General features: G+C 43.6%; 1 protein-coding gene across 1 annotated transcript; it reads left to right on the forward strand.

The window, feature by feature from the left end:
- The first annotated feature begins 376 nt into the window (after positions 1 to 376).
- MPHOSPH6 (M-phase phosphoprotein 6) lies at positions 377 to 21,007 on the forward strand. The gene is made up of 5 exons (XM_044255655.1): positions 377 to 466; positions 5,737 to 5,849; positions 15,503 to 15,593; positions 19,797 to 19,891; positions 20,304 to 21,007. Exons 1-5 carry the CDS (start codon positions 416 to 418, stop codon positions 20,437 to 20,439), a joined length of 486 nt encoding a protein of 161 aa, XP_044111590.1. The 5' UTR covers positions 377 to 415; the 3' UTR covers positions 20,440 to 21,007.
- The last annotated feature ends 915 nt before the right edge of the window (positions 21,008 to 21,922 follow it).

Raw genomic sequence — 21,922 nt, forward strand, 5'->3', positions numbered from 1 at the left:
TGACAGACGCAGTCCAGCCGGGACAGTGGGGCGAGCATCTCAGAGGTCTCAGCGGCTCGACCCGGCGGCGACGCGCGACGACACTCGCCACCGGCCGCTCCCAGGGGCCAGAACTCGGGCCTCCTCCCACTGAGGCGTCTTTAGACGTTTCCCTCCCCACGTCAAGTCGCTCTCAGCCCTGCGTGGGCGGCCGTGTCCTTACCCCGAGCTCCTCCGTGAGGCGAGCGCTCCTGCGACGCGCGGACATCCGGGGACGCGCGAAAGCGCGAGCTACCGGGTGGGGGGGACGGAGGGGGGGTTAGGAGGGCACGGGGCGGGGCGACGTGAGTTGCGTGACACGACGCCATGACGCACGCAGCAGTGCGCGTGCGCAGCGGGGGCTGGTGGCGGTGCGCGGCTCGGAGCGGGAGCCAATATGGCGGCCGAGCGCAAGACGAAATTGTCCAAGAACCTGCTGCGCATGAAGGTGCGGGGACGCCAGGGAGGCGGGCCGGGCAGCAAGGGTACTTGGGCTTCAGGACCTGGCCCGGGGCCTTGGCGGCAGACGCGCGGGGGCACCAGGGAAGCCACGGAGGGCCTCCAGCTCGGACGTTCATTCATTCACTTAGCGCTTACTCTGCCTCGGGCACTGGGAACTGGGTTATAAATCCGGCAGATTCCCTCATAAACCCTGCGGTGGGATAGGAAAGAGAGACACGAAAGCAAGCAGGATGCCGTGGCACCGCGTGCGGTGGCGCTCGGAGCGCCGTAGTCCCGGGGACTTACTTGGCTCCTGCGGGAAGCAGAGATTGAAGGGTAGCTGGGAGAGAGGGCGCAGCCGAGTCTGAGACCAAAACTCAAGAAACCCTTGGGATTTCCAAGAACTAAAGGTAGTTCAGTATGTCTGGAAGGCAGGGAGCAAAAAGTGGAAAAGTAGCCAGTGGCCACAACATGTGAGGGATTTTAAGCTAGATTAAGGATTTTTTTTTTTCTCTTTATCTTGTGAACGCGGGGAAGCGATGGAGCGCGGGTCACAGCGTCTTCGCTCTCCTTCTTCATTTTCAAAGTTACTTTAACTCCCCTGGAGAATACATTGGTGAAAGAAAGACCTGACAAAGGACGAAATTACAGTCAGAAAGACCAAACTAGAAGTTCTGATGATCTGATCGCAAGGTCGGTGGGAATCGAATTAGAAACAGATATGGTGAATGTCATCGACTTCAAGCAAAATTGATTTTTAGATTCGAAATTGAATCAATTTAACAAATAATTTTAAAGTGGGGGAAACAAACAACAACAACAAAAAAAGACAAGGGTAGATTTAAAAAAGAACACAGGATTTAAAACAGGGGAAACAACCAGGCCTTAAAAACTTGAATAGTAATAATAATAGCAAACATTTACAGTTTCTGCTCTGTGCCAGACACCTGTTCTAAGTGCTTTGCATATATCAGCCCTGATACCTGCCTGATAACTGTAAGGCAGATAAGTTATTACGCCACTCTTGCAGCCGAAGCACCGAAACAGGCAAGAAGGTAACTTTCCCAAAGTTGCACAATCTAACCAGTAGCGTAGACAGAACCAAACTCAGGCAGTCTGGCTCCAGAGCCCCAGTCGTTAACTGCTGTTCTGTACTGCTTGTCGCTGAACACTACAGCACGGTGTTAGATATCATGTTTAGAGGGGAATTTCCAGAAAAGAAGCAAGTCATAATGTTTGGAAAGATTGGAGAGCACACGTTGCACGTGCCAGATTTGGAGTTGAGCCAGGGTGTAACTAGGGGGGAACAGGGTGAGTGAGGGAGGGTAAGTCATATAACTTGAAGTTTCTTAAAGTACTTCTTTCATACATATGAGCAAATTTGCATTTTTACCGAACAGAGTCTTCTTTGGACTCAACGGTTTGTAATCAGAGAAGTAGAGTGGGTTGGCGAAGCCGGCACATCAGATGAAGATGTGCTGAGTGATTAGCTAGGACTCAGACCAAAGATCGGACTCAAGAGTTAAGAAAGAAGAAGTTACCTTCAAAAAAAGTCTCAGCCCCTACCCCAGTGGGGGGGAAGACTCAGCAGGACTTTGAAAGCAAAGGAGAGGGGGGGAAATTACACAGTTTTTCTAGTTGGGTTAGAAGCTTCAGTCATGGATGAGAAAGAACTTCTTGGTGGGATAGCAGGAGTTAGTATATGTACAGACAGAGGTGTCTCAGTGTCCTGTGAGAACGAACGGAGCGGCTACATGAGGTTGCCGAATCCCCTGTAGCTGTTCAGCCAGAGCAAGAGTGAAAGAGCTGAGCATTTGATACTGATACATTTGTTTTCAAGTGTACCCGAAATCCTCTGACTTGGTCACCTGTTGGGGTCTGGACGGTGATCCTGCTGGGAAGCAGAAAGTAAAGGATGTAGGAAGCATTTCTGCCAGTGTGATCACATGATTGCAGAGAGGGCATATTTGTGCTTATTGCTCTTTGAGGGTCTTAAGACACGAGTTAGTAAACTTTCTCTGTAAGGGGGACAGATAACAAATACTTCAGGCTGGTGGGCCAGACAACCACTGTTGTACCTACTCACCTCTGCCATTGTACCTCAGAACCAAATGAGCATATCTTTGCTCCAATAAGACTTTATTGACAATAATTGATGTCCAGCCTAAGGACTATAATTTGTGAAACCTGCTGTAGGCCCTCACTTGTGAGGAAAGCCAAATCACTGAGCTTTAAGAGGGAGTTCTTAAATGCTGTAGAGTCAGGAGAATTGGATTGCTACCTAAGTTTGGAGTCGCTTGATTCATATTCACAGGGTGTTCTAGTCTTTCTGTGTGTAAAGAATACACACGCATGTGCGCACACATACACACATACATAGCTATTTTGTATGCCTTAGATAATATCTACTTGACTAAAAATAGGAGATAAAAAGGCAGGTGGGTAGGATTGGTGAGTTGTGTCTCCAAGAATATAAGTTACGAAATGAGGCATCTGGGTTTAAAGAGAACCATCCAAGAATGAGAGTCTGGGAGAATAAGACCTTAGGTCTGGATTTACATTCAGAGACCCTTTATTTTTTTAATTTTTTTATTTTTTAAAAGATTATTTATTTATTTATTATTTGACAGAGAAAGAGAGAGAACGCATAAGCAGGGGGAGCAGCGGAGAGAGAGGGAGAAGCAGGCTCTCCCCTAAGCAGGGAGCCTGACGCTGGCTGACCTGAGCTGAAGGCAGATGCTTAACTCTCTGAGCCACCCGGGTGCCCCTCAGAGAACCTTTATTGAACTCTCGTATACCGCCTGCAGCCTGACTGCTAGTGATAAAAGATGGACAAGAGACATGACCTGCTATTTCAGGATCTCTGTCTTTTGGGAGACACAGAAGCAGCATACTGAATAATAAGCCAGGGCATATAAGACTCTTAGATGCAGGGAAAGATGTTCTTTTATGGGAACAGGTCTGTGAAGAGCTTGACCAGACAGCAGTCGGGGAAGGCCCAAAGGACATGTGCTCTGAGCCTTTACAAGTGGATATTTTGCCAGGCAGAAAACGGAAACTTGATGTTGAGTAGTAGAGGCAGAAGGATTGGGAAGTACAGGATCTGCATTCCAGAAACTGCCAGCCAGTTCTTTCCTGGGTGAGGACAGAGACACAGGGAAAAGGGTGAAGACTACAAAAGACTTTAGGTAGAGTGCAAACATTTCCTTTACATTTATTTAAAATAATGATGGATTTATAGGAAGTTGCAAAAAATGTACAGGGCATCCTATGTACCCTTTACTCCCTCTCTTATCACTAGAGTATGGTGCAAAGCCAGGAAATCCACATGGCCGCCATTTTATGTCACTATTTTACTCGTGCGTGTGTGTGTATATATGTGTGTGTGATCTTCCTATACAGCTTATTATGTACAGATTTTTGTAACTACCACCTCTTTCAAGATATAAAACTGTTCCATCACCATGGGGTTCCCTCAGCCTCTCCATTTGTAGCCACACCAAGTCTTTTCTGCTGTCCTTAACCTCTGGGAAATCTGTTCTCCATTCCTGTACTTTTGTTATTTTAAAGATTTTCTGTAAATGGAATTGTACAATATGTAACCTTTTGAGACTGGTCTTTTTTTCACTCAGCATAAATCACTTGAGCTCCATCTAAGTTGTTGAGTATCAATAGCTCTTTCCTTTTTTTTTTTTTTTTTTTTCTTTTTGCTGACTAGTATTCCATGCTCTGGAACTATCATAGGACTGAACCATCCCCCTGCTAAAGAGTATTTTGGTTGTTTTCCGTGCTTGGCTATTAACAAATAGAGCTGCTGTGACTATACCTGTATGAGTTTTTGCGTGAACATAAGTTTTCATTTCTCGGAGACAGATGCCCAAGAGGACGATTGCTGGGTTGTATGGTAAGGGCATATTTAGTTGGATAAGAAACTGTCAAGCTGTTTTCTACAGAGGTCGTACTATTTTATATTCCCACCAGCAATATATGAGTGATCCAATCGCACCAGTTCCTCATCAGAACTGGATATTATCACTGTATTTTGTTTGCAAATTTCTTCAAGTTTTGTCATTCCGTTTCATCCTCGTTGGTGAAGCCCTTGTGCCAAAAAACGCTTGTGTTTTTGGAAGGGTTGGAATGGAGGGAAAAGTAGTATAGAGCTTGGACAAGGGAAAGAAAGAGGGATAATTGGAAACTAGTGGAATTCTGGACTTAAGTTCCAAAGTTAAGTTACATTGGATGCCTCCTAGATGTTTTCTGAATTTATTTTTTTTCCCTTATTAATACTTTATCATTTTGCTGTGTTCACTGGTCCCCTGAGGAAATACTCTTTCTGGAGGGAAGAGGCTAGCAACTGGACTGCCCATTTTCTACTGGCCTATTTCGAAGTGAGCTTCTGCACACTTTAGAATAAAGAGCAACCGTAGAGGTGGTCCGCCTTTCAGGGGACAAATATTCACGAAGAGCAGGCTTATGGATACAGCTTTGCTTCGGTCTGTGTTTACAGACCCCTTACTGCATATCATTCATCATGCTGAAACTGAGGAAGCAGATCATCTAGACAAAGTCCCTGCCCTCAAGGTCTTCAGAAGAGACAGATGCTCAAAACATTAAGGTGCGGTGAGACTGTTTGAAGATGTCATAGGAAGGATCTAGGAGAGAAATGCCAATTTGGCTTGCAGGTGTCAGAGATGGAGTAGCTTTTCCCATGTATCAGAAGAGCTAGGAGTTGTCCATGTGGACGAGCACGAGAAAAGGCATTCCAGACCAAGATCAGCAGGTGCAGAGACCGGCGGGCTCCGGCGGGTCACCCAGGGATTCGGAAAGTATTGAGTCTCTGCCCCTGCTTTCTGCTCCTCTCACTTTCCAGCTCTACCTGCCTGGCCTGATCTGTGTCTTTTGTCTCAGCCCTTCCCACAGATTACTGTGTAAAACTGAAATACTGATGAGCTACTAACTGAATGCAGTATTTTTACTGTTTGTTTTTATTAAAATAGACAAGCTAAAGTACAGGAAAGATCTTTCCAAAGTCTTCTGAAGGCAGTCCACTTTACTCTTTTGTGTACTCTAGAACTTTTTTGTGTACTGCTAGTCTGGTGTGACGTTGTCAAGGGCAGAGCTAAGCTGCCTTGGTTCCGGGGGCTGCACCCTCCCCACTGAGTTGGTATTCCTGGAGAAATGAGGGAAAGCATGTGGAGGAATAAAGTTATTTGAGTTTTTCTCAACTCTACATCGAGAAAACTAGCTGCTGACACTGGTTTGGTTTTATTTTGACAGTTCATGCAAAGGGGCCTGGACTTGGAGACCAAGAAACAACTAGAAGAGGAAGAAAAGAAAATCATTAGCGAAGAGCATTGGTATTTGGATTTGCCAGAGCTTAAAGAAAAAGAGTAAGTTAATTGGAAATTATATTAATGATGCTTCGGGTCTTCAGAGGGAAATCCCTGTAAATGGGATTCATTCCAGCGGCACAAATCTTGTAAAATGGTACCTGTTCGGTTTCTTGAATTAACTTTGCAAATAGTTTTCTAAAATTATTAAGCTGTATAAGTTCTACTTGGATTGATACATTTTTACTGGCCATCATCACTGTTCTTTTTTTAATATTGTAAAGGTTTCTAGCCGCTCGTCTCTGGTAATAACTGGGGAGCGTTTTATGAGAATCTGGGTGTGCTCCCTGTCACATTAAGTTTGAGGATTAAGTTGGAAGGTGTGTACTTTAGGCCTCTCCAGTTTTGTTTGAATAATAGAGTTCTTCGTTAGGCTGAGCTTCTTAAAAGCAAGTTAAGAGTTTGGGGTGTGTTTCTTTTCTTTTTCTTTTTCTTCCTTTTTTTTTAAAAATTTTACTGCTTTTAATACCAATCATCTTAGCTGACATTTATTGAGTCTATAGCATGTGCCAAGAACTGAGCTCAGCAGTTTAAATCTCTTAATTATTTAATCCTCAGAGCAGACTTAGGAACTGGCTACTGTCATTCCAACCATTTTATACCTGAGGAATCTGAGGCTTGAGAGAGTAACTTGCCCAGAGTCAGCCACCTGGTCATGCCTAATGCTGGGATACCTCTTCCACCCTTAAGCGTGTTCGGTGCTCCAAAATCATTTGCATAAAGAAGTGGTAAATTCATAACACCCATTGATTTTTATCTAAATTCTTCTTAAAGCTATCCTCCTTTCTCTTTGGTGCTTTTCTCGCCTTAGTGAGCTCTGTGGTATTTAAACTTTGTGGTATTATTTAAACTTTCTCACATGATGGAAGATACTGTTTATTCAGGCACATTTATGTTTTTTCTTTCTGTACCTTTTTTTTTTTTTTTTAAACATGTTGTATTCCCTTGTTCGTTTGGCTGACCTTCTCTGGGTCTTTTCTGGAAGGAAAGTACTTTATTTTCTCTGCTTGCTTCTCTGTTTGCTTTTCTCTGCTACTTCTCAGAGGAAGCAAGATGGCCATGAGGAAGGGGAAGACAATGCCAGAGACGGTGTGGATTTGGGGGCAGGTGGTGTAGGAAGGGACCATTACTGGTAAAGACCTATAAATTTATTTTATCCCTTGACTGAACTTGCACAAAGTATTCCAGACTTTTTTTTTTCTTTTTTTACTTATTGAGAGGCAGGATAGTTTCTTTCTTGTTTTTAGTATTTTCCCCAAACATAACATATTCCCAGAAAAATGACCTTTATATTCCTTTCCTAGGAGACAAATGTCTCCATCCTTTTGGGCTGCTAAAACAAAATGCCACAGACTTGGTAGCTTGTAAAGAACAGAGGGACATCTGGGTGGCTCAGTTGGTTAAACGTCTACCTTTCCACGGGTAGACTGCTTCTCTCTCTGCCTGCCACTCCCCCTCCTTGTGCGTGCGCTCTCTTTCTCTCTCTCTGACAAATAAAAATAAATAATAGCTATTTTTTTTTAAAAAAAAAAAAGAACAAAAATTTATTTCTCATAGTTCTGGAGGTTAGAAATCCAAAATCAAGGGACTACCAAAGTGCTTTGGTGATGGCTGTCTCCCTGGTTCATAGCTGGCACCTTCTCACTGTGTCCTCACCCAGTGAAAGGAGCTAAGGGTTTCTTTTCTTTTTCTTTTTTATTCAAATAAATAAGTTTATTTATTTATTATTTAAGAGAGAGAGAGAGCAGGATGGGGGGGTGGTGTTAGGGGCAGAGGAGGAGAGAGTCTGAGCAGGGTCCGTGCTAAGCATAGAGCTGACTCAGGGCTCGATCTCCGTGATGCCAAGATCACAGCCTGAGGCAAAACCGAGAGTCAGAGGCTTAACCGGCCGTGCCACCCAGATGCCGGAGGTCTAGGGGATTCTGTGGCGTCTCCTTTGCAAGGTGCTACGCCCATTTAGGAGGGCCCAACCCTCATGACTTCAGCCACTTCCCAAAGGCCTCATCTCCTGATACGATCATTTCTGGAGGTTAATACTTCAACATACATATCTTGTGGGGGATACAAGCAATCAGCCCCTAGCAGTGAATAATAAACCTTTGCCACCATTCAGTGCCTGTTCGTGTATAGATGTGTATATTAGGTAAGTCGTTGGCAGGAGAAGAAGAAGTGATTTGAGAGTATGACAGAGTAGGGCGCAGGGAAGCCACCCGGGATGGCGTGTACCCCGTAGCTTGTGTGGTGGGAGTAGTTTCCTCTCCAGGCCTAGACGATCGAGGGGAGGAGGTGGTGACTGAATGGGAACACATCTTACAAGAGCTGCTACCTTCATCAGAGGGCACAGCCAGCCTGAGCTAATCCCGAAGGAAGGAAACCTGGTTCCAGACTGCAAAGGACCCCTTCCATGTATAACATTCAACTCAGCCCCACATTGTGCCCCCTACTCCGTGGGGAGCCTTTCTTCCTCTCTGTCTGCTGCTCCCCCTGCTTGTGCTTGCTCTCTCCCTCCCTCTCTCTCTTGTTCTGTTTCAAAAAAATAAAATCTTTAAAAAAAAAAAAAAAGGAAAGATAACTGTTTCTCAAGACCAAAAAATGTTAATGAGAAGAATGGCTTTATCTTACATTTCTGTGCATCTTTTAGTGTCTGGCATTAACAGAAGTCGGGTTCATTCCTGACTAGGTTCTCTCAAGTTCTGCACTCAGCCTGCTGTATCTGTTGTTGAGACACGTACGGGAAATCCACCCTGGGGCGCCTGGGTGGCTCAGCCGGTTAAAACCTCTGCCTTCGGCTCGGGTCTTGATCTCAGGGTCCTGGGATCGAGCCCCGCATCGGGCTCTCTGCTTAGCAGGGAGCCTGCTTCCTCCTCTCTCTGCCTGCCTCTCTGCCTGCTTGTGATCTCTGTCTGTCAAATAAATAAATAAAATATTTTTTAAAAATCCACCCTTACACAGGAGATTTAATTGAAAGGCGATGAGTATTATAATAACCTTTTCAGATAATTGTTTTTACATTACTCCAAACCCAGTAACTTATAGTTTCTTTAATGGCAGTGTGGAATCTCACAGTGTCAGTACATTTTTCATAATCGTCAGTCTACCTTGCATTTGGAATAAATCTTTTATCCATGCATCATTTCATAACATCATGCATTTCTCATTTGGAAAATATTAGTTCAGTGAGTTGTATAGATTTTCTAAATGTTAACTCATTTCCTTATTAGGATATCAAAAACCATATTCATTAATATTACCGTAAGTTTCATCAGAAAAATCTCCTCTAAGTATTGAGAAGCTCTCAAGTCCAAGATGACATACACAAGCTATTCAGAATTCTCATTTTTGCTTGAAAGCTTGAATTTTGTAACTGGCAACAAGTACTGTCAGTTGTTCCTTTGAAGTGACAAGTTCATTTGATTCATTTTCAGAAAAACGTCTGCCAAGTACCCAAGTCTGAATAACCATAGTTATAGTGTTCCATGAAGAAAATGGCTAGTTCAACTCAGAACTCAGTCACACACGTGCATTTCCTCAAGATGGCCATCATGCCTCGCTGTGCAGAAGCACTTACCATTTTGCATGTGGAATATTTTTGAGAAGTGTAATCACGGACCAAGATTAATGAAAATTAGTAGCTTTTTTCCTGCTTCATCAAAAGCATTCTTCCTGGCTTCTTTCCCTTTTTTTAGACTTTGAAAACCAGCAGTGACTACTAGCATAGTACGGTGTCCCTACTTTCATTCATGCCGAGATGAGCTCTTACTGACAATTGCTTTTGCACCCGCCCTGTAACTGTCAGCACAGTGAAGAAGACATCACCGTAGTGGCCCCATGAAAATACCTTTGACTTCCTACCCGTGTTCCCTTTTGCCACTCCTTCCCGGTCATGGAGGCCTCCTCACTCTTTCTCAGATGGGCCCCTTCCACTCCCTTCTGAGGGTCTTTAACTGGTCCCACAGCTCTTCTTCCCCGGGCTTCGTGTTGCGTTCCTCGTTGCTTTCTGATCTGGGCTGATCAGATGTCATCTACCCAAGAAGCCTGTCCAGACCACTTTTCATACAGCAACCAAAGACCAATCCTTTAGATAAAAAGAATTTGAATGAATTGGATAGATCCTGTTTTCATTTTGTAGCAGAACTAACTTGAGCTCACTCCTTGCCGAGTTACAGGTAAGGACTACAGACCCGTAGAGTGGTCAGACAAAGGAAACTTTTTGTAGCAAATAAAGAGATCATGGAGAATAACTTTCAAAGCCATGATTCCCCCAAGTGAGGGTGAGTAGGTTTCTTTTATTTAGGGTTAGAATGAGTATTCAGAAAGGGGGGGACTTTGTCATCACATGTAAAGGCAGACATGAGGTCCTGTGGGCATACTTAAAAAACATGCCTGTGAAGAAAAAAAACAAAAACAAAACCACGCCTACGTAAATGTATCCTGTGACGTTAATGAAGCTTGTGGTCCTCTGAGGGTGGAGGCGTCCACCCTCAGAAGGGTGCCTCCAAGCCACCTTAAGGGTCCCTCCAGGGGAAGGGGCTAATGGGAGTGCTCTGAAAGCTAATATAACGTGTATGGGGCGGGGTCTTGGGCTCCTGATGCAAGGTGTTGCTTGTTTTTGTTTGTTTGTTTTAAGATTTTGCTTATTTATTTGACAGAGGGAACACAAACTGGGGGAGTAGGAGTGGGAGAAGCAGGCTCCTGCTAAACAGGGAGCCCCATGTGGGACAGATCCCAGCACCCCAGGACCATGACCCGAGCTGAAGGTAGATGCCCAACGACTGAGCCACCCAGGTGCCCCTTGCTTACTTTTGAAATCACACAGGGAATCTTAGCAGGGATTAATGGTCTCTGATTTGGTCAGGCTATTTACTGGCCTGATAGTGTTAGTTTTTGCTTTCTCTTTGTTCCTTTAAAATCTTTAACTACTGAAGTTTTCGCATTTCTCTGTGATTCTAGGAAGTTGTGCTGGTTTGTGCTTGAGCAAGTAAAGGCAGAGAGAGTTCCCTGAAAATAGCTGGGGGCCCAAAAATGACTTCTCTGGTGTCATGCTATGTTTTGTCCTTCTTTTTCAGGGGTACCCCTAACTCTTTCCACTTATAGTTTCTCTTCGGTAAAAGTGGAATTGCTGAGTCATAAGGTTGGCATAGAGTTAACTTTATGAGAAACTTTCAGACTGGTTTCCACAGTGATTGCACAGTCTTATTACAGATTCACTAAGGAAATAGAATAATTCTCATTTTTCCACGTCATTCCAGCGTTTGGTGTTACCTTTTTAATTTTATCTATTCTGTCATTCTAGGGGTATCTCATTATGATTTTTTTTAAAAGACTTTATTTACTTATTTGACAGAGAGAGAGAGAGAGAGCCAGAGAGGGAACACAAGGAGGGGCAGTGGGAGAGGGAGAAGCAGGCTTCCTGTAGAGCAGGGAGCCTGATGTGGGACTTGATCCCAGGACCCTGGGATCATGACCTGAGCCAAAGGCATACGCTTAAGGACTGAGCCACCCAGGTGCCCCTCATTATGATTTTTAATTTGCTTTTTCCTGGTGACTAATGATGTTAAAGAACTCTTATGTGCCTATTGGCATTTCTGTATCTCCCTTTGTGAAGTCCCTATTCAAATCTGTTGACTGTTTTTAAAAATGAGATGCTCCCGGGCGCCTGGGTGGCTCAGTTGGTTGGGCAACTGCCTTTGGCTCAGGTCATGATCCTGGAGTCCAGGGATCGAGTCCCACATCGGGCTCTCTGCTTGCCAGGGAGTCTGTTTCTCCCACTGACCTCTCACCTCTCATACTCTCTCTCTCTCTCAAATAAATGAATAAAATATTTAAAAAAAAAAAATGAGATGCTTCCTTTTTTTTTTCTAGCGTCTTATATTGCATAATTATCCATTCCTCTATACATCTGTCAATCCATTTTATTTTTAGTATATTTCAGAGTAAGTTGCAGATATGCATATCATTAACTAGAATTCAGTGTTTGTAGGGTTTTGTTTTGTTTCTTGCGATAAAACTTACATTCTTCTATACAGATAAGAGTTCTTTATATTTTGAACACAGGTCCTTTAACAGATATACGTATTATGAATATGTTCTCTGAGTTTGTGGCCTATTTCTTTCTTTCTTTTTTTTTTTTTTTAATATTTTATTTGTCAGAGAGGGAAAGAGAGACAGAGTGCACTAGCAGGGGGAGAAGCAGGCTCCCCCCTGAGCAAGGAGCCCAATGCTGTGATCCCAGGATGCTGGCATCATGACCAGAGCCAAAGGCAGACGCTTCTTTTATTTTATTTTATTTTATTTTTTTAAGATTTTATTTATTAGAGGGCACCTGGCTGGCTTAGTCATTTAAGATCTGCCTTCAGCTCAGGTGATGATCCCAGCGTGCAGTGATCTAGCCTTGTGTGGAGCCCTGCTCAGCGGGGAGCCAGCTTCTCTCTCTTTTCCCCACTCAGGCTCTCTCTTGCTATCTCTTTTGCTATCTTTGTTTCTCTCTCTCAAATGAAATAAATAATTCTTTTTTTTTTTTTTCTTTAATTCACCAGTGGGGAGCCTAGATGGCTCAGTCGTTAAGTGGCTGCTTTCGGCTGGGGTCATGATCCTGGGATCCTGGGATGGAGCCCTGAATCTGGCTCCCTGCTCGGTGGGAAGCCTGCTACTCCCTCTCCCGCCGCCCCTGTTTGTGTTCTCTCTCGGGGTGTCTCTCTCTGTGTCAAATAAATAAAGTCCTTAAATAAATAAATAGATATAGATATAGATATATATTTTAAAAACTTCACCAGTGAAGCTATCTGGGTCTAGAGTTTTCTCTGTAGAAAGATTCTTAATAATGAATTCAGTTTCTTTAATAGATAAAAGGACTGTTCTGATTTTTCTCTTCAGATATTGTTTTTTTTCTGTTAACGTTTCTACTTGATGAGTTTCCATATTTTAATTCAGGTTCTCTATTTGTATCTTCATTACATTCCTGTGTTTCTTTAAGTCCTTGAACGTATTTATAATAACTGTTTTTGTTTTTAGGGACTCCTGGCTGGCTCAGTTAAGCACCCAACTCTTGATTTCAACTCAGGTCATGATGTTAGGCTTGGGAAATCAAGCCCCACTGGGCTTGGAGCCTGCTTAAGTTTCTCTCTCTTTCCCTCTCCCCCTCTCTGCCTCTGTCCCACCCCACCCCATCCAAAAAAAAAAAATAATAATAAGTGTTTTAAAGTTCTTTTCTATTAATGCAATCATCTTTTTTTTCTATTGATTTGTTTTTCCTCTGTGTATAGATCACATTTTCCTGCTACCTTACATGACCAGCAACTTTTTACTGCGTGTTTCACATTATGTATTACATTGTTCAGTGCCCGGATTTTGTTGTCTTCCTTAATGGAGTGTTGAATTTTCCCTCAGGCAGGTCATTAACATGCCAGTCAGCTTGGTCACTATTTTGTGTAGGTTTGACAGCCTGGACTTCTGTGAGACTGCCCCCCCCCACCGCCTCCTGAGGTGTGAGCTCTCTGCTCCGTGTCACGGGGTTCAGCATGGTTGCTCCATTCTGGAGAGACACAACTTGGACATTCCCCTCCCTTGTGCAAGGTCTTGTATTTGTTCAACATACAGTTTTAGAGTACATTTTCTTTCTCAGGTGTGGGATCCTGGAAAATGGTCCCCCAATAATATGCAGGTCCTTGTCGCTGGAACCTGTGTTAGTCTATATGGCAAAATCGACTTTGCTGGCATAATTAAGTTAAAGATCTTTAGATGGGGAGATTATTCTGGATTGTCTGGGTGGACCCTAAGTACCATCACATAGATCTTTCTAAAAGGGAGATACAAGAGAAGGCAGTGTGACCATGGAAGCAGAGGTTGGGGTGATGCAGTCCCAAGCCCAGGACTCCGAGCTGTCTGCGGAAGCAAGGAGTGAATTCTCTCCTTCAGCCTCTGGAGGGAGCGCGGCCCTGCCAACACCTTGATTTTGGTCCAGTGAAACTGACTGTAGACTTCCAGAATTGAGAGCATAATTTTTTTTTTACTTTACCCACCAATTTTGTGGTAATTTCTTACGATAGCCCTAGGAAACTAATGCACCAGGTAATTGTCCTCTGGAAATGGTTTTCCCCTAACACTGTTGGACTTGCCCTGCACGCAGACAGCCTAGTACTCAGCCAGACATTCAAGGGGACCGTGCGTGCAGGGCCCAGAATGTCTTTAAGTATCTCCCTCTCTGTGGTATCTTGACCCATGTACTCCTGCCCCCCGGGCAGCCCCGAACTTCAGTGTGTTTGTCTCTTCAGCTCAGTGAGACTGGGCTCGGTTTGGGCCCCCGCTCCCTGCTCCATGGTCTAAAAGTCGCTTCCAGGCAGAAGGCGGGCGTTCAGTGCCTTCAGTCAGAAAGCTTACTTTGGTTCTTTTTTTTCAGGCACCACAGCTCTGTGCTTTGACATGTTCATTGTTTCCTACTGAGTCCTACTTTATCGTTGGCGTAGGTAGGAAGCCACTTGGTTTCTTACAGCTGCTTTCTTGCAGCCACGAGTGAAATAAATGCTTCCTTCTTTTTCACTGTACAATACAAATCTTTCCTGTATCATTCGGCACCGCTCGAGAATGGGACCTCCGGGAGAGCAGAGACTGTAACTCGTGGCTGCCCCTCCAGCTTCTAGAACACTGCCTGGCACACGGTTTGGTTGAGAAAGTGTTGGCTGAGTGAGTGAGTGAATCTTGACGCAAGAAGTAGTGCCTGCTTTCTGCCACGAAGCCCTAAAGACCAGCTGTTTCCTTCCCTCGTGTGCTCTATGGCCGCTAGCTCTGCGGTCTCAGCTATAGTCACATGTGCTCCCCCACGACTGGGATAATAAACTGGTGACTCAGAGGAGACTTCCTTTTAGAGACCAAAATGTCACACCTGCATTCCCTTTCGGGGGCACCACTGCCCCCCCCAGGGCCGTCTGCTGTCCAGAGCTTAGCCCCCTCGGTGCAGTGTCATTTTTACTAGGGTAGATTTTTTTTCACAGTTTTGGTTTTGGGTCAGCGACCTAGCTACCCTTATTTCTGCCTGTTTTCCGTTCCTGCTCATCCAGCCTGCCCGGTGACTCTGTGCCATCCTGGTGACCTTTCAGTAAACTCCCACTCGTCCACAGCTACGAGCTCCAGCTAGTACACTCTCTTAGCTAGTACACTCTCTTAGCTAGTACACTCTCTTAGCTAGTACACTCTCTTAGCTAGTACACTCTCTTAGCTAGTACACTCTCTTAGCTAGTACACTCTCTTAGCTAGTACACTCTCTTCAAGCTTCCTGGGACTCCGGTTTCAGAGTATTTAATAAGGTGGCGGGCGGGCCTGGGACATGGAATCATCAAGGAAATTGCTTCAGATTAGAAAAACCCAGATTTATTATAAATAGCCTAGGTCTCTGCCTTGTGTAGGCATTTATGCAGATTAAATGTGTAATTTGGACGAGACTGTGCCTGCAGGCTCCTGCTCTCCTCATCCAATGCCTTTGCTGGCCGAGATAATCAATTCTTATTTTGACCCCCGTGTTCAAAGTCTTACCTTACTTTTACTCAGTTCCACTAAAGACCATAAGTAAGATCGATTTTTCATTTGAAATGTTGACTTTTATTCGTGGTGCCTTGCTATGTGTAGACACGCTATTAATACAGGTTTATTTTCCCACTTAGGTGCTTCATAATAGAAGAGCAGAGTTTCTTGTTATGTGAAGATCTTCTCTATGGAAGAATGTCATTCAGAGGATTTAATCCTGAGGTTGAGGTATTAAATATAATTGCTTCAAGTTTTAAAATTTTCCAATTGAATTCTTTCTGCTAATAATTGGGTTTCGGTTTTTTCCCACCAGGTACCGTTTCTTCTCATTATACACAAAATAACAAGTCTTGAAATACCGGTGGAGCTATTTAAAGAAATTGCAGCCCTTTGCAGCCTCGTTTTGTGGGAGAGTTGGGAGGTGATTTCATGGAGCAGCACACGCTCCCAGACAGCGCCCCGCGGTGCTAGAGTTTCAGCTCCGCTCTTTCAGAGACGTCCAGCTTTTGTGCATGTGATGCTATTATGAAAAATTATTTTGTGGCACCTGTAAATGTATCTTTCCTAATGGAAGAATATTACTTAAAAATGGAGCAATTTGACTTTTTAATGGGCAGGTTTTAATCCAGGCTTGTAAATAGATTTTTAAATGAACCTCTTAGAAAAGTTTGTTTGAAAAGTAAATATTCACCTTCTAAGCTATTGATTTGAATTCTCCCAGTTCAGGTTTATAGAGAAGCACAGACCTTCGTTTAGTATTTATTAGAATTCTGGTGTGTGTGCTAGAAGCTATCCCACCGGTACTCCACCAGTGAAATGGGGCCTTATGATATAAAGCTTAGTTTGGTAACTGACACTTGAAGCCAGGGTTTCTGAGGCCTGGCACCACTGACTTCTGGAGCCAGATAATTCTTTGAGGCTACCCTGTGCATTTTTAGATATTTAGCAGCATCCCTAGCCTCTGCCCACTGCATACCAGTAGCGTGCACATGCACACACACACGCATGCCCACACACGCACACACACACACACACACACACACACCCCAGTTGTGACAACCAGAAATGTATCCAGACATTGCCAAAGGTCCCTTGGTGAGCAAAACTACCCCTGGTTGAAAACCACTTCTCTGAGGATGCCTGTAGAGAATTACAGTTTGCTTTGGGGTTTTTTTTAAAAATAATTCTTTAATTTTTTTATAGACATATAATGTATTATTAGCCCCAGGGATACAGGTTTACACACTTCACAGCACTCACCATAGCACATACCCTCCCCAATGTCCATAACCCCACCACTATCTCCCTACCCCCCTCCCCCCACAACCCTCAGTTTGTTTTGTGAGATTAAGATTCTCTTATGGTTTGTCTCCCTCTGGATCCCGTCTTGTTTCCTTTATTCTTTTCCATTCCCCCAAATCCCCCACGTTGCATCTCCACTTCCTCATATCAGGGAGGTCATATGATAGTTGTCCTTCTCCAATTGACTTATTTCACTCAGCATGATACCCTCTAGTTCCATCCACATCATCACACATGGCAAGATTTCATTTCTTTTGATGGCTGCATAGTATTCCATTGTGTATATATACCACCTCTTCTTTATCCATTCATCTGTTGATGGACATCTAGGTTCTTTCCATAGTTTGGCTATTGTGGACATTGCTGCTATAAACATTCAGGTGCACGTGCCCCTTTGGATCACCATGTTTGTATCTTTATGGCCAAATAACCAATAGTGCAATAGGGTAGCTCTATTTTCAACTTTTTTTTTTTTTAAGATTTTATTTATTTATTTGAGAGAGAGAGAGCATGAGAAGGGGAGGATCAGAGGTAGAAGCAGACTCCCGCCGAGCAGGGAGCCCAACTCGGGGCTCGATCTGGGTACTCCAGGATCATGACCTGAGCTGACGGCAGTCTCCTAACCAACTGAGCCACCCAGGTGTCCCTATTTTCAGCTTTTTGAGGAACCTCCATGCTGTTTTCTAGAGTGGTTGCACCAGCTTGCGTTCCCACCAACAGTGTAGGAGGGTTCCCCTTTCTCCGCATCCTCACCAGCATCTGTCATTTCCTGACTCGTAAATTTTAGCCATTCTGACTGGTGTGAGGTGGTATCTCATTGTGGTTTTGATTGGTATTTCCCCGATGCACTTTTTCTTGTGTCTGTTGGCTCTCTGGATGTCTCTGGATGTCTTCTTTGCAGAAATGTCTGTTTGTGTCATCTGCCCATCTCTTGATTGGATTATTTGTACTTTGGGTGTTGAGTTTGCTACGCTCTTTATAGATTTTGGTTACTAGCCCTTTATCTGATATGTCGTTTGCAAATATCTTCTCCCAGAGAATCACAGTTTTAACCAAGTTAATTGCCAGAGTTTATTTAAAGATTATAGGTTTTCTCCCCCTCCCCCTTTTTGAGGGTATATGATAATTAAGGTGTCCTGTTTACACAAGTCAACACTAAAAGTGTTTGTTTATAATAGGTGTTTTCCTTGGCTTAGCCTGCTTAAAGCTTTGGATTAGGAAGAGAACGAAGGCAGTGGGCTGAAGGGAGAGTCAGGGGGAAGCAAAGATGATGAGTGTGTGATGCCCAGAGACTAGGGTTGGGGTAGGCAGGCACTCCAGGGTATGTCTCCTATGGGGGGAAAAGGATTCTGATGTGGGAGGCTGTTAGAAGATGGCTTCCCTGACTGCTCCTCCGTAACGCTGAATACGTTTTCTCTGGGGAAAGGTTTTGAACTGTTTGACTTGCAGATCTGAGCTGTCACAAAACAGGAGAAGGGTTAGGTATATATACACCTGGTTTGAAAAGATACCAACTTGAGGGGCACCTGGGTGGCTCAGTGGGTTAATAAGCCTTTGCCTACGGCTCAGGTCATGATCTCAGGGTCCTGGGATTAAGCCCCACACCAGGACGGGCTCTCTGCTCAGCGTCCCCGCTCCCCACCCCCCGCCTCTCCCTCTGCCTGCCTCTCTGCCTACTTGTGATCTCTGTCTGTCAAATAAATAAATAAAAATCTTTAAAAGAAATTAAAAAAATAATAAAAATTTTAAAAAGAAAGAAAAGATACCAGGTTGAGAGTACTTACTTCATTATAAGGAGGATGTACTTAGAACACATTTTTATAAAAGTCTTCCTTTTTTAAAGATTTACTTATTTGAAAGAGAGAGAGGATGGGGCAGAGGGAGAGGGAGAGAAAGAATCTGGAACAGGCTCCCCACTGAGCACAGAGCCCAACACGGGGCTCTGTCCCAGTACCCTGAGACGATGACCTGAGCCAAAATCAAGAGTCACATACTTCACTGCCTGAGCCACCCAGGAGCCCCGAGGACTTGTTTTTAATATTGTATGTATTTCTAGTGACCCCCAGTGTGGAGTTTATTTGCTCAGTAAAGACTTATTCTGTTCCTGAGGTTTACCGGCCTCTGGAGCACTGGAAATAGGCAGGAAACCAAATTCTGTGCCCTCACAAAGCTTGTATTCCCAGAATTGTTTTCTCTTCAGTTCTTTAAATGTTGGAAAAGCTAATGGAAACTGGTTTCTCCGCTGCTTTCCCTACCTCGTCCTGTCTTTGCTTAAAAAGAAGGCATTGTACATTAAAAAAAAAGGTATTTGTCAGGGGGTAACGATCAAGAAAAGGTTAATAATGTGAAAAAAAGAAATGGAGGCGAGACTGTGGCACGTGGACATCATGTAGAATGCTTTATCTGCCCTCGTGTTCTGGAATGAGGCCGGTCCTCCCCATAATGTCAGAGCCAACCTCCCCGGTCCTTCTGTCCAGTAATTTGCCACGGCCCCACCACTACCACCAGAAACTGCAATTAGTATCATCTTGAGTGTTGTTTTCTTCCAGTTGGCTCAAATGTGGGAAGTTTGGAGGAAATCTGAAAGTTTGCTTTTTTCTTTCCGCCACTCACTAGAGTGTGTTAGGAGTGTGCCTGCTTTAGTTGTAAGTAACCAATGAGATTTACGATCTCAAATACAATTTAAATTCATTAATAGGTCCAATCTTGTGGGGCTTTGTCTTACTGTTTTTTCCATTTACAGCTGACTTCAGTTGGCACATTGTGGAGGAAAGTATTACAGAGAACCCTTTGATGGGCGCCTGGGTGGCTCAGTGGGTTAAGCCTCTGCCTTCAGCTCAGGTTATGATCTCAGGGTCCTGGGACTGAGTCCCACATCGGGCTCTCTGCTCAGTGGGGAGACTGCTTTTCCTCTCTCTCTCTCTCTGCCTGCCTCTCTGCCCACTTGTGATCTCTCTCTGTCAAATAAATAAATAAGGTCTTTAAAAAAATTTTTTTTACAAAGAACCCCTCATAAATTTTGGTTACTCCTGTACATTGTGACTTCTGTTTCTCTACCTTCACATACATCCGATACCAGTTTCTTTCATAAGCCTGTTCCAGCCCTGAAAGCGTTGTTATATTTTTCAGAAATTAATGCTCCAGATGAATGCTAAGAACAAGGTGGAAGAAGTTGAAGATGAAGCAGTGGAGCTCGATGTGTCAGATGAAGAAATGGCCAGAAGGTAACAGTCACCTCAGAACCGCATTATAATCTGGGCCCAGCGTTCACTGGCTCTCCCATGGGCACTTCCACAGTCTTCCGTGGAGTGGCCCACTGGGAAGGTGGCTTTCTGCTTTCTGTACATTTGGCTGGGTGGAGGGGTTCATACCTTTCAGAGGCAGGCAGTTGAGGGCTCTTGTCCGGTGCTGCTTCTAAATATTTTAAGATCTCTCACTTTATTTAGGATAGTGCAAAAACAAAACGGTGAAGAATTTAATCATTCATAGAAAAGTTCTTAAGTTTTCAGTCAGTTACTTTTAATCATCATTTTGATTTTTCTTATTCGATGTTGTTTGGTTTGATATTCTCGACAAGACTTGACTCCTGCCTTGTTTTTTGTTTAATTAAACTTATGCCGTTTACTGTCTTAACAGATATGAGACCTTGGTGGGGACAATTGGAAAAAAGTTTGCCAAAAAAAGAGACCGTGCCAGTTATGAAGAAGATGAAAATGGACACATAAAACCAACAGTTAAAGTAAAGAAGATGTTTCTAAAGCCCCAGGATTAAAGTAGATGCTTTGAGACAGAGCTCAGGGAAGCTTCGTGAGAGTTAGCATGTTTTGGAACTCATTCTGATGGCTTCTCTGCAATTATTAATGCTATAATGTTTATTTGTAAAGAAGTAGACAATTTTGGAAAGATGCCATTTTTGAAACACATGTGGTGGATGTTATACATCCTTTGCTTAATGGTGTTCCTCAGGATGGGATTTTTAGCCCTTGATCTTCAAATATACAGAGGTAGGTGGTTGCTTCCTAATTAAAGATCTTTTTGACCACAGGTTTTTTTTTAATAGAGCTTTCTAGTCACTGACCTTGAATTGACATACATAAATTAAACCAGTGTCTAAGTTGCCCTTAATGTTTATATTTTACATTAAATTATTAATCATGCCAAGCCAATTTATCCATATATTTTGGAATCAAATGTCATGAGGACCTATCAGATGTAAATTCATCAAGAGCAAACGTGCCACTCCAGCCCAAAGTACTGGCATGCTGCCAGGTCATTGTTAGTTTGTGGAATTATGGGGTTTTCTTTAAGGCTTTTATTAATAAAAATTGTTCTGTAATAAATAAGCTTTCATGTACTTTTTCTGTTCTCTTATGCTTTCAAATAATAGTTTTAGTCTAAATCGGTATTGGAACTTTTATCCAAATGCTAACTTTAAAAAGCCAGTCATTAATTGAGAATATGATAATGTGTTAAATTGAACCATAAGATATTCATTTTTATGGGTTAAAAACAATCATCAGTTTCTTACTTTAATCACTGTGAAAGTCAGTAACCCATATAAATGTACCCTGTTTAATTCTGTTTGGACAAAGAAATCATTTGCACAGAGAAGTCACCACTTTCCAAACCGCTCGCTTGTATAACCTAGAGTTTCTTTCCATATTTTGCTGCTTTTCTTTGGAGCCCTGTGTTTTTACCGGCCCCAGGAAAGAAAATGCACTGTGTTTTAGGATACTCATTCTGAAGTAGGAGTGCCCAGATGTGCTGGTACAAAGTCACACAGTTTTCCCTAAGGCGTATTTAATCTGAATATTTCCTGCTAGTGTCTCTTCCAACAGCCTTGTATGGATGAGGAAAAACCTCTGCCTGCCCATGAGTAGCAGGGGTAGCTCCGTATTGTTGCAAAAGTGCGGCAGGATCGAACAAGACCATTTAGGTAACAGAAAGGGTAATCTGCAAATACTGGCAGACTGCGACTTACCGTGACTTCTCTCCCACTCACAGCAGGCTTTCACACCCACATCCCCCTCTGACCTCTACCCTAATCATGTTCCCGATGAGCCGTCACTTCTTTGCGTGTAACGTCTGTGTCAAGTGGATTCTGTCCTCAAACCTGACACCTCTCTGCTCCTCCTGCCTCTCATTCTTTTAACCTCATGGCGATGGCCACAAGTAAAAATGGAGAACAACATGGGTATGAATCTGCAGTTCGGCCCACAGACCTGGATTCCACGGTATCTGGATTCTAGATTCAG

The sequence above is a fragment of the Neovison vison genome, chromosome 7 (genome assembly GCF_020171115.1).
Source record: "Neovison vison isolate M4711 chromosome 7, ASM_NN_V1, whole genome shotgun sequence".
Classification (NCBI taxonomy): Eukaryota; Metazoa; Chordata; class Mammalia; order Carnivora; family Mustelidae; genus Neogale; species Neogale vison.

Excerpts from the sequence above, each read along its gene's own strand:
- MPHOSPH6 (XM_044255655.1), top strand. The coding sequence starts at position 416 with ATGGCGGCCGAGCGCAAGACGAAATTGTCCAAGAACCTGCTGCGCATG. Across the intron at positions 467-5,736 it reads AGAACCTGCTGCGCATGAAG|TTCATGCAAAGGGGCCTGGA; the intron begins GTGCGGGGACGC and ends TTATTTTGACAG. Across the intron at positions 15,594-19,796 it reads GATTTAATCCTGAGGTTGAG|AAATTAATGCTCCAGATGAA; the intron begins GTATTAAATATA and ends TATATTTTTCAG.